Genomic DNA, 16,472 nt, shown 5'->3' on the forward strand with positions numbered 1-16,472 from the left:
ATGATTGTGATTATATGTCAGCCTTTTTAAAGGTTGGGATGAATGGAAAGAACATCACCAATACCACCAGTAACCTTCTTAACTGTTACTATCACTACCATTACTACTTCACTGACACATATTTCTGCTGCAGTGTGTGGCTGTACCTTAGTGTAGGGGCAGAAGAGTGAACAGATAGCACAGTGTGGTTGGAGCGCTGCCACTGCAATGTTGAAGGCTTTCTCTGCCAGGAAGTTGGGTGAGTGATTCTGCCACAGGTGCTCCTGTTTCTTCATAGTGCTGTCAAGCGGCATAGGGGAAGACAGCTCTGCGGGTAAGAAATAAAATACATTAGAGTTCTGCAGCAAAAGGAGACCATCATCTGAGGTAAGTGACACATACTGAAGACAAGTCGGAAGATTCATTATCAGTAATCATTTGTTGTCTTTTTTTTCGTCGGAAATGCATATGAAGCATTTTTGGAAAAGCCCTCGCCAAGAGACAAAAATAGCAGATTGCGTTCCAGACAACAACAACAACAACAACAACAACAACACTCCTGAATTATTGGCTGATGAACACAAATAGCAGAGACATCAACAACTATCTGCTGTGGGCCAGGAATCAATTTAGCAGTGAAGCCCCTTAAGCTACTGATCCAGACAGTTTGTTAGACCTGGAAAGAAGGCAGGACAATCTTTTTTACAAGATTCCCATTTAGCTCTCTCTTTGCTCCCACCACCGGGCCTCTCTTTCTCCTTGTCCCCCATCCACTGTTCTGAAGGACAGGCCCTGAGCCGGGTCCCCTGCTGCCGACTTAAAGTGACTTTGAAAGCAGGTAATTGGAAGTCATGATCCCCGGATCAATATGTGTCAGTCAGAAAATGGGAAAAAATAAATAAATAATAAGTCAAGAGGGAGGAGAGGAAAAAGAAGCCTTGCAGTCTTGATTTCATTATCCCCACTTTAGTCCTGCTTGTTTTTCTTTCTCCAGATCAATAATCAAAAACAAAATTGTTGTCTTCTTTATTCTTCAAGTACCGTGATGGAGAAGACAATGAGTGAGATGAATAACGAGGAGGGCACGGGGAAAAAAAAGAGGATCTAAGATAGATGGAGAACTGTGAGGGTTCAACTGATCGAGCTCTTGCAAATCATGTTTTGATATTTGATACATTTTTGTGAATCTGTAACAGTTTCATTTCAATAATTATTTTATAATTCACTCTTTTGACTTTTATTTCTATTCATGTCAAAGAAGAATTGAACAGAATTTACACCACATGATAGCTTGTTTCTCAACTGTAGCTCAGATTTATCAAATTTATGTACGTGGGTTAGCAGCTCATTTAAGAAGGGTGACTCCCCTGAGTTTAAAGTATATATATCGATATTAAAATATACTGAAGATTGAATAAATGTGCAACGATGGACACAGAACCACATACCTTTGTCACTGGTTGGTTCTTGCTTGACAATGGACAGAGGGGAGCGCATGGGTGGCTTGCTGAGGGGGTGACGGCGACTCTTTTTCACCTCTGTTGGCATCTTCATCTTGGAGTAGCATGCCTGATAAAACATAAGTTTGTTTCATTATGTCTTGAGTGTGTTTTCAACCTTGTAATGGGAAGCAGAAAATATAAATATATAATATTGTTTTCAACATGTTCAAGTCTTGACTTCAATTTTGTAAATTTGCTGTGGGCAAATATGTTAAAGTCATAAAACAACTGAAAAAATGTATCATTAGTGCAGCTGTAAGTTTTCAAACATTTTCTACATAAGGCTAATTTGTTATGCAATCACATTAATAAAAGTATCCTACATTCTGATTCTTGGATTTTATTTGTGTATTATACTGTGAAATATTGTGGTGATGATTTTTTTGTTGAATTAAACAGCATTACCTGCAACTGTGGCAGAAAGCTGTTAAGATGAAGATGTCCAGCTCTATTTTCAGCAAGCTCCATCATTTGTGCAATAAAATACCAGAAACTGTGCAACTTTGCCTTTTACAAATCAAAAAGGAAAAATCTATTAACTTTCAGTCATGAACAATCTCACCAGGGTGGCACTCACATCTAGCTTGTTGTCCGCTGGGATGTCACTCTGACTTGAGGTTAGAGGTTTCCCAACCTCTGGATGACTGACCATGGCGTTCTTTGAATTCCTGATGCCAGATGTAGCAAACTGCTCAAATGCTTCCTCAAATCCAGTGATGGAGTTGTGGGTATTTGACATCTTCTTTGGCTTTTTCTGCTTCTTTTTCTCACTGTCGTCTGTCAAGCTCTGTGGTTTGGCCTCGGGTTCTTGTGCTATGTGAAGAAAATCATGATTATGGTGTGCACTGATTTCACAATTGAGACTATTAGTAGACTTTGATAGGAAAGCATCTGGTAGGAAATATTTACTGATATGTATGAAAAAAGAAAGTTCTGGCTTGGTCATGTCGACCTGGACAGTTTTGTTCCTGCATCTCTGCCAAAGAGTGGTGTGGAGTGTATAAATGAGAAATGATTTCTGTATTAGTTTTGTGTCACTTGCACATGTACTGAGTATCCTCCATGAACATTAAAAAGAGTAAGTAAAGGACCATTTAATCAATTTCACTCTGCTTAAATTATTCTGTATTCATGAGATATAGAGAAGAATTTCCCTCACAGCTGGCAAAGAGAAGAGGAGGAAAAAAACTTCAGAGGAAGGTGAAAAGGTAATAGACTGGATGATTTACAGTGATTATGGGAATGGGGACTGTGCTGAGGGGGTGAGAAATAAAGAGCTTTGGATTTGGAACGTTCCATCTTAAATTTTTTTTTTTTTTAATCAAAGCAGTTACTCTGATTTCATGCTGCAAATACACAAAGTTCTTTACATTCATCTAGTGCTATGCTGTACTACACTTTGGCTTACACTCTGAATTTCTTGTTTTGTGTGTTTACATAAACAAACTGCAATCTAACTGCCAATATCATCCTCACCGTCTACGGCCGGAGTCTCAGCTGCTTTAGCAGCAGCCTCAGCGGCCTCCTGCTCCTCACGCTCCATGGCCTCCAGGGTCATCATGGCCTCTCTGGCGAGACGCTCCTCCCTCTCCTGCCTCCGTTGGGCCTCACGCTCCTCCACCTGACGTTGGTACTCAGCAGCATTTAGCTCAATGCCTTCCTCTGCCAGCACCTTCACCTCCTCCAGCTTTAGACGACGGAACTGCTTCATCTTCTGCATGGCCCTGGGATAGTGCAGAGAGACAGGTGAGTAAAAAGATTCACATAATGTCCTTTTAAGAACGCACACACATACACTTGTGGGAGAGAAATCTTCACCAGGGCCACATGAGTGCAGAGCCTCAACCACACAATTTGAGGTTCCAATAAAACTCTTGCAGTCTATTGAGTTCAATGCTTATCTGATTCATGATTTTGCCTCAGAAACTCGTGCATATTATATATGGCAATTTTAGAATTGGCACATATCTAAAATAGGGCGTAGATACTATGATCATGTATAGAGAAACTACAACATTCAGTGTATGTAGCTTGACCTCTCACCTTCGGAGGAGGTTTTCTCGGAAGGTGACACGATGCTGCCTCCAGCGTTCGAGTTCGGGGCTGCTGAGCTCGGTGGCCTTAAGATGGTCTAACACCATGGAGTCTTTGCCCTGCTTCCATAGCTCATAGCGATCAGGCTGCAAGCAGCGCACAAAAACATCCATGGAGATCTTCACCATGTCCTTACGACAGGTACACTGGGGGGGGGGGAGCAGAGACAGAGGAGATGACTGTATGTTAGAGTGGGGAATAGCTACAGGTCGGGTAGGAATAAAATTTGTCCACAGCAAACAAACAAACAAACAAACAAACAAAAAGCATATTAATTCCTGGTCAAATGGCACCTGCGAACCACTGTCGTATCACATTCAGGTTTTTCAGAGCGTAATCCTCCACAGTGGTAGAATACTGATGTTTGTCTACATATAGAGTGGGTGTTACACAATTTTAGCTACACTTCACAAATGTTTGACTCACAACTCAGCAGTGAGTGATTAGAAAAGAGGAGGCAACCTTCTGTGACAAACTGATGAAGAACTACAAAAAACACCACAGTGGGAGGAAAAAAACAGAAATCACATTTTGCAGAGATGTTTCTTTAACTTAGATTTATATAAAGAATTTGCAATGTTTCATAATCAATATATCATTGCATCCATATTTATAAGAACTGTGTTATGCACTCAGCCAAGAACATGTCTCTATTCTACCTAAAAGCCTTTTGGATGAGAGTTGCAATGTCTTCAAGAAACTCAAGGAAGTCCAGTTGCCTTTGCTTAGCTCATAGAGATACCACGATGACTGAGAATCTTCACAGACGTGCAATGAAAGTTAAAATTGTGAATGTTCTCAGATTCTGCTTTTGGAATGTCATATTGAGAGAGAGACATTATCTAGGCTACATTCATGCAGCCAGTGTATAGAATTTACAACTGTACTTACTAATGACAGTTGGCCTTGAATGGTATTGTACATAATTCTGCATAACTGAAAAAGCACTGAAAAGAGCAGTGTGTACGAGCAGCTAAAAGGAGTCAGGTTCGTTAGCTAACCTGAGCTGACACGATAACTGTAAGCATAGGGACAGTTAGTACACACCTGAGGTGACAACTGTTGTAGATTTTGAGTATTTTTTCACAATTTACCCTCGAAACAACAGCATGTGCTTAGTTTAGAGTGCAGCATTTGGGTTACTTTCACAACAAAAAACCCAACTGGACTGGCCAACAAGCAGTTGCCCCATGGGGGCTGTTGTATATGCAGCATCAAGCAAAGTTACTCTGTGGTAGAGAATAAAATAAGGCAGGTAATAAGACCTGGTAAATACGGTACTGTGTAGATTTCATATGTAGTGTAAATGAGACTGACAGCTGCATCTGGTAACCACAAGACTTCAAAATGCCTCCACAAACCTTCATAATGACATTGCCGGTGAATGAATCATTCTGCTGACTGTAGTGACAGAGCTGTTAAATGAAACCACAGTGCTGTATATAAGCAAAGGGAAAATGGCAGGTACAGCAAAAAGAAGTTTGGGAATGACGGAAGCAAAAGGAAGGAGATGAAACAAACAAAGATGGGGGAGGAGAGAGAGAGAGAGAGAGAGAGAGAGAGAGAGAGAGAGAGAAAATATTTTCTTTTGTGCCTTGCTTGCTGTATTACATTCTGGCCCTATTATTTCCCGAGTTGTGCGGAGAGCCTTATGTTCAATTACTGGAAACACTGCAGCTCTCCCTCCCCAGCAAAACAATATCCTGCCTACATCTCATCTAGACACCACTTGACAGACGGAAACATTAAAATATGGTGTCGGGCGGAGGGTGTTGGAGCGGGAAGTGGGAGGGCAGATGGGAGCAAGTGAGCATGGGCACAGCTGATTGTTACCATTGCGAAACTTTTAGTGGAAACAGTGCCATGTCAGGAAACTACAAACGCAAAAGAACACCAGATAAATATAGCCCTTACACCATCTTGCAAAATTTGCCGTTTTCATTTGTAAATGGGAATAAAGGCTCATTTTATTTTTATGTAACTATTAAGAGGTTATGGAGATTGTTGCCATCCTCAAGGGCCAGGACGAGTTACACTTTATTATCATATAAAAACTTAATTAAAGGAGGGAAACACATTTGGAGATGCACAAGATCTGGGAAAACAAAAACTCACCCTGAGGCAGGCAGTCAATGAGCCCTGAAGTATACTTGGGCTCCTAATGAAGCTAAATTGTTGCAGCAACAGAAAACCAAGAGCCTGGGGACTTTCTATGGACTCAGTGGACTGGATGCGCCAAGTACTAATGACAAAACAGGGCTTGAGTCTGACCTGTCTGACCTGACTCACAGTAGCTGTGAGCTTTTGATTATACAGAATTCTTTATGCTTGCTTTGATGACACTCTTGCTGAGGACATAAATAACCAGGAAGAAGATCCAAACAATGAGGAATGATTGGAGAGGTAATTAAAAACTGTTAAGAAGTTTAATGCAGAATATACCAAACAGCAGGGCCGTATATCATCCAGCTGTTTATGCTATTGAACATACTGTGAAATGAGACAAAAACTTATCTGAAGCCATCTTTGCATGTGTGTCTCTTCCATAAATGTTTCTAAGGTTTTTCACTGAGATGCATCCTGCAGAAAAATGCTGACCAAGTTTAAATAATGACTAAATTGCTCTCATTTTTCTTAGCCTCCCACTTCTTTCTTCCCCTTCTCTATCTCCTCATATACAACCCAATCAACAACAGCTGCTTAATGTGCTGAAAAGAAAAGGGGAAGATTAAAAAAAAAAATCAGTAAGCAATGTAGAAATGGTAATTAGTAAGTTGTGTATGGCTTTCACAACTGCAGACCCAACTATGTGCATAACAAACAGTATATACAGTTCTGTGTTGCTGCATCTGTCGAGTTTATTTTTATGTTGCACCAAGTTTTCTGCTGTAAATGTCAGTGATATTTCAACTGTGATGGAACAGTATCCACTAATCTCACTGTACTGCCAGACGTCTCTGGTCTCCTCTCCTCACGACTAAAGACTGTCCTTCATTACAATATGGCTGCCCTCTACTGGATGGTGACAGGCTGGACTGGGTATTACAGAGCCTGTCTTGATTTGATGTGTCCATCCTTCAGATAAGCTCAACAGTCAACTACATAAAATGTAAATTAACTAGAAACAGAAAAAAGTTGCAATACCCCCACCTGGAATAGCATCTTCCAGGGTGGTCCATTTCCCAGTAGGGAAAATAAGAGGCTATATCATCAATATCAAGATAACGTGATAGGAGTCTAATCTTTCAATAACATTAAGACATAGTGATATCTCTGTGCTTGTTATGTTATTGTGCTACTTTAATAATGCAAGTGGGTTCATTAGGGCTTGATATCAGTAAAATCTTAATTTAGAAATTGCAAGTTTAAATTGCTTCAAGTCATATCTGTAATGCACTGGGGTTAAAGGTGGCAAATTCTGCCTGTGGGCTATTTCACATCTTACAAACACCTAGAGTATAGTTGTGATTATGGGTGTCATTATGGGTGAAATCACAGGTTTCTAATGTGATAATGAAAGCCTAGATAAAACGTCTTTGTTGAGTGTGTGTGACATACTTACTGTGAAACTCTAATATGATGACACCAACTGCCCTTGTAAAGGTTTGTGTGGCAGATAATCTTCTTTTAATAGTCTTGGTCAATTATTTTTCCAATTTTATTATGTTTCCTATTGAGCATGTGAGGTTTTTTTCTGTGTGCAGTTTGTTCTGGGCTCTAAGCAGTGTTTGCTGTAAGACCAATCATCGTCCCTTACCCGTTTAATAATGCAGTAAGTCTACTACTAAGAGAGCGCATTTTGTTTATTGGTTATCGTTGACATAGGTTGCACATAAAGCCTAATAAAATTTCAGCATGTCCAATCACAGCATGTCTGGGCTCGCCAAAACAAGACAAGTCTGCAAACAAATATAAAAAAGATGGAGTGAGTCATCTGCAATTCACTTTCAAGATGAAAAAGTGATGTGATTTAGTCTGGGAACTGGGAGGATGATTTCTGCTCCTCTCCCAGACAGAAAAAAAAAATCGCCCTGGAAACCTCAGGGAACAGTGTGACTGAGCACCAAATGAACAGGGAAAGGCTCTCCTTGAGAATACTATAGATCCATAACACAGAAACTGTTAACATTGAACAACATTAATGGCTCGGCAGACATAACTACTTTCAAAAATAATCTGCAAGATCCTTTCTACCATCTTCAGTGCTTCAGTGGGCTCACTGCTGAGCTGTTTTCTACCAAACTTATTTTCCTCTTCATTCCAAACAAACTAGTTTAACCACTTACCAGAGAGATTGGCTTAACATGACACCTCAGTACATGCACGTACACAGCTTGCAAGAAGTACTGACACTAGGGCTGCTTTGACTGCAGGTGTTAGCTTAGTAAGTCAGAAAGATGGGTCAGCAGTTGAGGAGCTTCTATTTAAGAAGACTGAGATATGAAGTACGTCCAAGCTCACTTGCTCTTTCTCTTTCTCAGCCCCCAAACAGTGACAAATTTGATACAGAGCCCCACTGTTCACTGTCCCGTTTGCTGCTGACAGACTAGAGCTCAGTAGGGGAAGGATGGGAGAGGGAGAGGAACGAGTTATCTATCTATAATAAACTGAATGATATCTGTCTCTAAAATCTAGAAATTAATTTTTCCCCTCATCAATCTAGATTCAATAATTCAAAAATAAATTCCATTCAAGAGAATTTTTGAATACTCACTGTACTGTACTTAAAAACTTGACTTTCAAGTAATTTCAGTCATCATTTTTGATAGTTTGTCCAAGTACACTGTTTAGATGTGTCTGTAGTCACTATTCACTCTTGAGAACTAGAACCATGGCAAAATTTTAGTTTTGTTTTTCAGTATAGTTTTTAGTATGATAATCCTGTCAAGAGAGAAGCTTCTGTTACTAACAAAAAACAACAAATGGTGCATTAACATCAGTTTTAGAACAAACTTATTAATGAAGAAAGTTCACTTCAACAGGTCATATGCCATTTTTGCCAGCCATACTCAAAGGGTCGTTGAGCCTACCTTCTTACTCAGAGGGATTCACAGTGAGGTTCAGCATTTTGCTAGAGAACAGACAGAATGACTGCTGCTGGGACTAAATTTAAGCAGCACTGGTTACGAGACAATTTCTGTAACTGCTATGCTACCACACCAACCTAAGAGAATGAAAATGTCTGTGTAGGAGTCAAAGAGAAAGAGAAAGACGGACGGACAGAAAGAGCCTGTCTCACTGGCTGAGCTGTTCTCTTTCACATTCCTCTGATTCTCTACATGTGGTGCCGCGCTGTCAATTTGTCGACTCGGATTAGCAGTACAGAGTGGACCACTCTTCTTTATCAGACTGAGACAAGTGTAGTGGAGACGCTCCCTTGAGCACTGGGTTGGGCAGTTTGGGAGGAGGGGGGGCTGCTAGAGCCTGGACTACTGGTTCTTAAATTACAACTGGCCACATGGGTAACGTAGGAAGGCCGAGAATGAGAAAGAGGGAGATGTACTTCTGCAAACTGGCACCTCATAAATCTGACATGCAGCCAAGTAAAGAAAAAGCTGGGAAATGGGGTGCGCACATGCAGGCACACACACACACACACACACACACACACACACACACACACACACACACACACACACACACACACACACGTGAACACTCAAGGAAAGACAGGAGGAACTGAACAGGAAAATGAAGTGGAATGTATTGAAAAGAGACAAGGGGGGAGGTTCTTCCAGGGGACATTGTGGTTGTGCTGCCGTTCACAACCAACCCATGCCCTGTCAATTTCATGCTCAGCAGCCTACAGGCAAAGAGGCAGTTTGCGTCAATGGAAGGATGCAAGGGTATGGTTAGTGTCGGTAACAGATGGTGTGCAGCAGTGAACCAGACATTGCTTTTATATTTTGATATGATCTATTACTTCATCCCTTCAGACAAGCAAGTTGCTGCTGAATCACACATCAGATCAAACCTCCTCGTGTGGCGTGTCTACATTTCCCTGCAGAGTGTTTGTGTGATGATGATGATGATTTTCATTTTAGGTGCAGGTTTCCATATGTCTACTTTCACTCCAAATTTTATTCCTTTTTTTACTGACGCTGCTGATGCAATTAGTTTTCTGACAACTGCCTAAATCTAGAGAAAATGTTTATAATTTATAATTTTTTTTCCCCCAGCCAGTCAACCTGCCAATACCACATCCAAACTGGTATTTAGCTGTAGCATCCACATTGACTCAGGTAGACCTATGTTCCCTTAGTAGTAGCTTTACCTTTCCAATCATTCCAAAAAAGACACAAAAATGTACTATTTCCCATAATTTGAGACTTTCCAGACACAAATGTACGACTTTCAGTTAAATGTCCAGATTTTACGAATTTAACAAAGTGGAGAGAATTTTATCTCTCAGTGACATCTTGTCATTGCTACAGAACAGAATATACCATCAGTCTGTCTTATCTTACCTGGGTGGCCATCTTGCCATAGTCTACCCAGCGCAGAGTGGCAAAGTTTGTGGACTCTGCACAGTTGAAGCCATGGTTGAAGCCAGCATGGTAGCCATAAGGAAAGGTGATCATAAACTCCCCTTCATTCTGAGTTATCTGTTGGTAAAGAGAGAAATAACAAAAAAGGATTAAACATAAATTTCCATCTGTGTTATGTGAACCTAATTCTAACTGAATCCCAATCAAATTCATCTGGAGATGAAGAAAATCCCTGGTCACATTCATGGGTCCACTGCTGTATCCAATAAAGACAACTATGCATCTCATAAACCCACTGGCTAAATAAAAACTAATTAGGTCTCTCATTAAGGCCACTATTAATGTTTGTTTTAATTGGTTTGGGAGACAACACTTAAACACTTACATTTGTTGCCACACTTTTATTGGAAATTTTATTTAATTTTATAAAGATGATTCTGCTATATACATTTTGCAGTTGGGGGCCACCGCTGCTATGTAATTAAGTTGCAGTAACAAGACTCTGCAGAGGGCTTTCAATTTGAAACAATGGATACAGGAGGCGAGGTCACATGACACCAAGCCAAGGTGAGAGGGACAGAGACAGGAGGAGAAAAAGAAAGACAAGAGAGAGAAAGGTATATTTATCTAACTATGGTTAAGTTAGATTGATTTTTATTGCCTATTGATATTCACACAGACCGCTGATGTACAACGCCCATGCACCAACCAGGTGCCCGCACTGGCCATCGGGCATACCCGGACGAATTCCGGTAGACCGTCAAAAATTACAGTTTTACCAGCCCCGGCTGTCTCTGTTAAAACTTAAATTGTACTTAAAATTGACACCCAACAGTGAATAACCTGAATAACCTTTCTATTTAGACTTTTCACCTTTGCTCGTACATTCCTGTTTTATATATGCGAGTGCTGAAATTATCAGCTCTCTGTGTGCATGCTGCCCGCTTTGCTTTTTTCTTATTTATTATGTAATGTTTTTGATTTAACCAATTATGACTTGCAGCTTTGAATCCTAATTTTCTGATCATTAAAAAATGATCTAATCTAAATCTAAAATATATTCTACAACCACTCATGAATCTCACGTAGACAACAGTTGTCATTAGGTTATAAGGATAAACAAGGAGTTCAACTCCTCAGTAACAACTTTTGTCTAAACTTTTCTGACTTGCAAGCAAAATTAATTCAGCCTAACATGACTGCTGCTCCAAGTGTTGAGCGTCTTCCCATGAGCTCAGTGTTATTCTGAGAATTTTTAAAAATGTGAGGACAAGTTAAGCACATTCTTTTTTAATGTGTTGCCCCAAAACTTAATCCCTCTATGTCTGGCTGTGGATCTCAACTTCTTTGTGAAGCCTGGATCGAGGCAATCAAGAGACACATCAAGCCAGACAAGGTGACAGGCATGAGGGGAGAGACAGGGGTAGAGGCTGAGAGCGGGATATAAACTTCCTCAACTAAAGGCAGCGGTTCAGATAACAAACGTCCCTTTTTGCTCTTGCAAGGACGCAAGAAGACGGTTTTATTTTTACACATGAATCGAGAAAGGTACTGTAGGTGTGTAACAAGTAACATGTTCACTGTGTTAATGACGTCCTGAAGGGGGAGTGAAAAGATAAATGGGGTGGGGGGAAACCCTCTGCTGACAGAGGAGAACTCTGTATGCCTGCTCTGTGCCAGTTTTTTTTTTTTTCCTTCAACCTTCCATTCATTTTTTCTATGTGAGGATTTATATTGCCTACTGAATAGAACATAAACAGCGAGGCGGAAAAAAGCCAATTAATTTCCTATGATAGACAGAGAAGATCATTACTCATACTGTATCAATACTACAGCCTGTAGCAGTTGTGGTGTTTACGTCAAAGCTGAGCCACTAACCGTCATTCATCATTCAAAACAAGCCCATCTCTTCTGCGATTTATGCAAGACCCACTTATGTTGCCAGAGAAGAGCAGGTATGGAATACACACCTACAATTTCTTTTTAAACCATTATACTGAATCTTTCAAGCTTTTTTTTTTTTTTTTTTTTTTTTTTTTTTTTAAATCAGTTCCATTGTCAATCAGTCTGTGAAATCACAATTTACCATGTCCTTGATCACATAGGGAGTTGGGGGAGTACTAAAATTAATTAAGGTACACTTGTAATTACTGAAAAAGATATAGTTATAGTTATTTTACATGTAACTATAGTTAAAGTAATGAGAATTATCATGGTCTGTGCACTGTGCACAAGGATTTTATCTTGAAAAACATGCAAGTTAATATTGTTAGCTGCTTGAAATGGTAGATACAATATTAGAGTCCTGTGACAAGGGATGATGAAAAACTAGCTTTCTTCACTGGAGTGTTCAGCTACACATTTGAGTCAGCATATGAGAGTGTGGAGAACAGTGAATGATGAGTGACACTGTGTCAACCCATTTATGGCTCCACCTTTGTGCGAGCACCATGGCTGTCATCTAATACTAGGTCAAGTAAAAACATAGAACCTTCTAACCATAACACAGACAACACCACCTCTACTTAGACCAAAATCTAAATTTCTTTAGTCATTGTGACTAATAAAATGTCCTGGTATGTCATGCAACATGGACTAGTTGCCACTCACCCTGTCAAATGGAATGCTGTATTTCTTTAGGATGGATGGAGATATCAGCGTCATCTTGTGACGAAGGAAGGCATCACAGCCTTGGGAACTGCCAGGGAAGAAGCCTGCGGAGGGTCACAGTGAGCACATGGTATTCAGAGCATTTTACTGATAATCGAGATACACATTCTATGAGAGAAACTCAAGTTGTCTCATAAAACCATGAATACCTTCACCAATACCAGAGGCATTGGCAAAGCATGGTAGCACATCTACAAATACAGGTTGTGTATGAATGAATGACTTAATCACTAGCAAACATTGTTTATCAAACAGCTTGCTTCAAATCAAATTGTAGCACTTTCGTTCATAAAAGCCTTCAATTATAATAATTATTTCCTGGTCCTACAATGGCATGATATCCAGCCCTGTGTTTGCTGCTTGTCAAATGGCACAAGATTGTCAGTGAAAGGTAAACTTCAGATGACACAGCAGCTGAACAGACAATAGATACTGTGGAGATACTATATGTGTGATAGGTGTTATAAATGCAGCTATGCAGGAATTATCTCTTTTCTAACAACCTAATGGAGCAAATCACTAATCACTTATTATACAGTCAAAACCTATGAAGCACCAATCACCTAAACTCTGGATCTGATCTACAGCATTCACAGTGTATAATCAGTATGTAGGTTTCTATGGTACATTTATTTTACTGTGTATGTGGTTATTTCCATTTAAGTAATGGAATGAAGAGTGTGATTAGTAAGAGAGCTGATATGATGCTGCTTTAAGAACATTTTTGGTAGTTTTGGAGGCAGGCTTAATTGGCAGGTAAGCATCTGAAGAATGCTAGATAAGTACTGCCAATTAAACAGTTGTATACAGCAGAATTGTAAATGTGTTTACTGACTATAGTTAATCCCACAACCTGGAAAAGGAAATCTGGTTTTCTGTTGACATGGGAGTGAATGAATTTACTGCCTAAAGTGTTAAATAATCACATTGCCATAGTGTATGTAAATTGATTGTTTGTTGGCCTCCAGGTTGGATTTCTGGGGAAATCTGATGGATCGCATGATGGCACAAAGAAAGAGAACAGCACAAAACTGAAACTGGGAGCAGACACTTATCCCATTCTGCACAACCAAAGAGAAAACCTTTGCCTGAAGAGTATCTGCTTTGCAGTCAAAAAAAAAGTGTGTATTGAAATTGTGCAAGAGCCAGCACTAAAATTGAAAGACTGCCAATTATCTTAACCATCGTTTCATTTGTTTACTGAAAAATAATATAATGAGGTCTTAAACTGCTGTCCTTTAATTGTTGATGGCTCTGTCCCCAAGGTCATTAAAAAGAATTCTGCAGTCATGGTATTTTATAAGACTACTAAAATTGTGTATTGTGCAAATGTGTGATTGCAACTACTACTTTTTTGATCTGCAAAAGTCCACTTACACAGCTGCTAAAACTTAGCAATGTTAACTTTTGTGTTACAAAACAACCCTGCTTTCTTAAAACCACTGACATTTTAGGCCTTCAAAGTCCCAACTCTCTCTCTAAAACAAAGGCTCACTTTTGCTCTTGGAGACAGAGAAACTCAGATGGCCTCTGCATAATCAAAGAAAGAGTTTCTCTTCCATCACTCACTCTCCCACTCTTTACTGTTTGTACCCACCAGTGCCTAAAAGGGGGGTCCATCCCAGCCTCCACCCAGTTAAACTTTAATGTGACTGACAGTATAATCAGCACCCATTTCATCCTTCATTTTCACTGCATTGTTTCAGCCTCTGTTCTACTCTACAAAGCAAGAGAGGGAGAGAGGGTCTCTATTCTCTCATCGCCTGCCTGCTTGTTGGAGCTGATAAAGGTGAATAATGTGCCGACACAGCCCGGGTATTAATCCCCATTAAAATGCAGCTGGCTCTCTGAGCTCTCCGTGGGGTAACATTAACTTAAAGGCTTCATTCTGTCCTTTTGAGTTTTAAAATTAAGTTCCTGCCTCCAACCTAGTAGCCCCCCTCCTTCCCTCCAAAATCCAAAAAGTCTGAAATAATGCGGAAATGAGGAGTGATAAGAGCAACGGCTGTCGTCGTGTCAAATGTTTGGAGAGGAGTTTTCAAGTAACAAGACCATTGTTCCAGGCCCATTAGGCATTCCTACTACACTCATAACTGTCTTTTTAGGACCTCGTAAACAGTTGGCTGCCTGTGCAGACGATGGCTTTGATAGGTCAGTGGGTGCTTGTTAAATAACGTTGGCACTGCTTTCCTCCCACTGCCAGCTGCTTAGCTAAGAGAGGAAGGGTGCAATCTGACAGTGACTGAAAACTGAATGCCAACATGAAGAATGATGACACAGTTTGATAGAATTTTATCACATTTATGATTCTTGTATTTAATTTAATTGAATTTTTGGCTGTCAAATTTGAATGCTTTCACATCCCTTATCAAAGCTATTCAACTTTATTTAACTACTACAGAAAACATGATATATGGTAGATGTTACACACAAGAAAATGATCTTAAATCTATTTTACTTATGCATAATATAATTCTTTTTTTTTTTTTTAAATCAACTAAAATGCACTTAATCTATTGAGAAAACATCGGATTCACTGACTCTAGTTATGTGTTTTGATCACTGCAGGTGCAGATTCAGAACTACTCAGTGGATAAGCTTAAAATACTAATACAGAATACTTAAAAAGTTTAACTGGAAGACTACTTTAAGTGACTTGTCCCAACCAGCTTGTTAAGTTGCAACTTTACTGAAAGGATGAACACAGCATCAGTGCACCTGACAAAGAATGCATGGCTAAAAGTTCAAATCTGCTTGGGGTAGAGTCATAGGAAAGGCACAGGCGGAAGTAATGATCCTAATTATGGTCCCATTCTATTTAGGTTGAGCAGTAAGTCAAGACACAGCACAAGGGCTTTGGAACTGAAATAAGTAAACAGAAAACAGCTATTATTAATGGTACTAATGTCTGCTTTGAAATTGGTCTATTTTATCCAAGGCAGTGGTTCTTCTTAATACTGATTTTTGTAGGGTTTTCATAAGGTATCTGAAGTGTGAATCAGACACTTCTTCAAGGGTGAGGGTGAAAAAATGGGGCATAATCACTGCTAATGATCAGGATTTTGAATAACGCAGTACATAACAACATGAATAGTGCCCAAAGTTCATTTAGGTCTACCAGTTCCAGCGACTCTGTCGTGGACCAATAATTTATGTTGAGTTAAACCTGTGATTTTCCTGCTATGGCAATACGTCTATTTATATAGTCCAAGCCACGAGACAACTGTTACATATGCATGTAGCTACTGTTTTAACATAAATTATACTGCATTTTATGTATTGTATTTAATATTACCTGCACAGAGCTGGGTTTTTTTTTTCATTTGCAGAGACTGTTTGTCTGTCACATGTCACATACTGTGCATTACATATTCCAGCCACTACAGTATAAAAGGAGGATAGCAAGTGACAGAGGCTATGCATTGGTGATTATTGATATGCTCTCAGCAGCTCTTCGCAGCAACAAGGACAAACAGTGTGTCTATTTAATGTAGTTTGAATTGGACAACTCTCCGCCATCGTTCCCCATATCTTCAACCTCATTCTGAACAACATGCAGTTCACAAGGTAATCTTCATTGATCAAAACAGGGAATAGGAGGAGGGGAACATGGCTGGAAGAAAGGAAGGGGAGAGAATCAAGCAGACATCTTACACCAGAGAGAGGGGCAGATGGTTGACGATACACTAAAGACAGAATGGCTTAAGACTTTCTCACTTCAGTCCTCATTTATCTGAAT

The 16,472-nt window shown here is 39.8% G+C and overlaps 1 protein-coding gene across 1 annotated transcript in view; it reads right to left on the bottom strand.

Moving 5' to 3' along the window:
* LOC111230935 (lysine-specific demethylase 4B-like) overlaps positions 1–16,472 on the bottom strand; it is a 41,730-nt gene that overhangs the window by 11,255 nt on the left and 14,003 nt on the right. The window contains exons 7-13 of the mRNA XM_022757870.1: positions 12,674–12,777; positions 10,043–10,180; positions 3,525–3,721; positions 2,958–3,205; positions 2,059–2,294; positions 1,428–1,548; positions 147–307 (exon numbers count right to left, since the gene is read on the bottom strand). Of these exons, the coding sequence (XP_022613591.1) occupies positions 147–307; positions 1,428–1,548; positions 2,059–2,294; positions 2,958–3,205; positions 3,525–3,721; positions 10,043–10,180; positions 12,674–12,777 (1,205 nt within the window). The remainder of the gene's footprint in view (positions 1–146; positions 308–1,427; positions 1,549–2,058; positions 2,295–2,957; positions 3,206–3,524; positions 3,722–10,042; positions 10,181–12,673; positions 12,778–16,472) is intronic.

Source organism: Seriola dumerili, unplaced genomic scaffold (assembly GCF_002260705.1).
Source record: "Seriola dumerili isolate Sdu_G_001 unplaced genomic scaffold, Sdu_1.0 BDQW01000002.1, whole genome shotgun sequence".
In the NCBI taxonomy this organism is placed as follows: domain Eukaryota; kingdom Metazoa; phylum Chordata; class Actinopteri; order Carangiformes; family Carangidae; genus Seriola; species Seriola dumerili.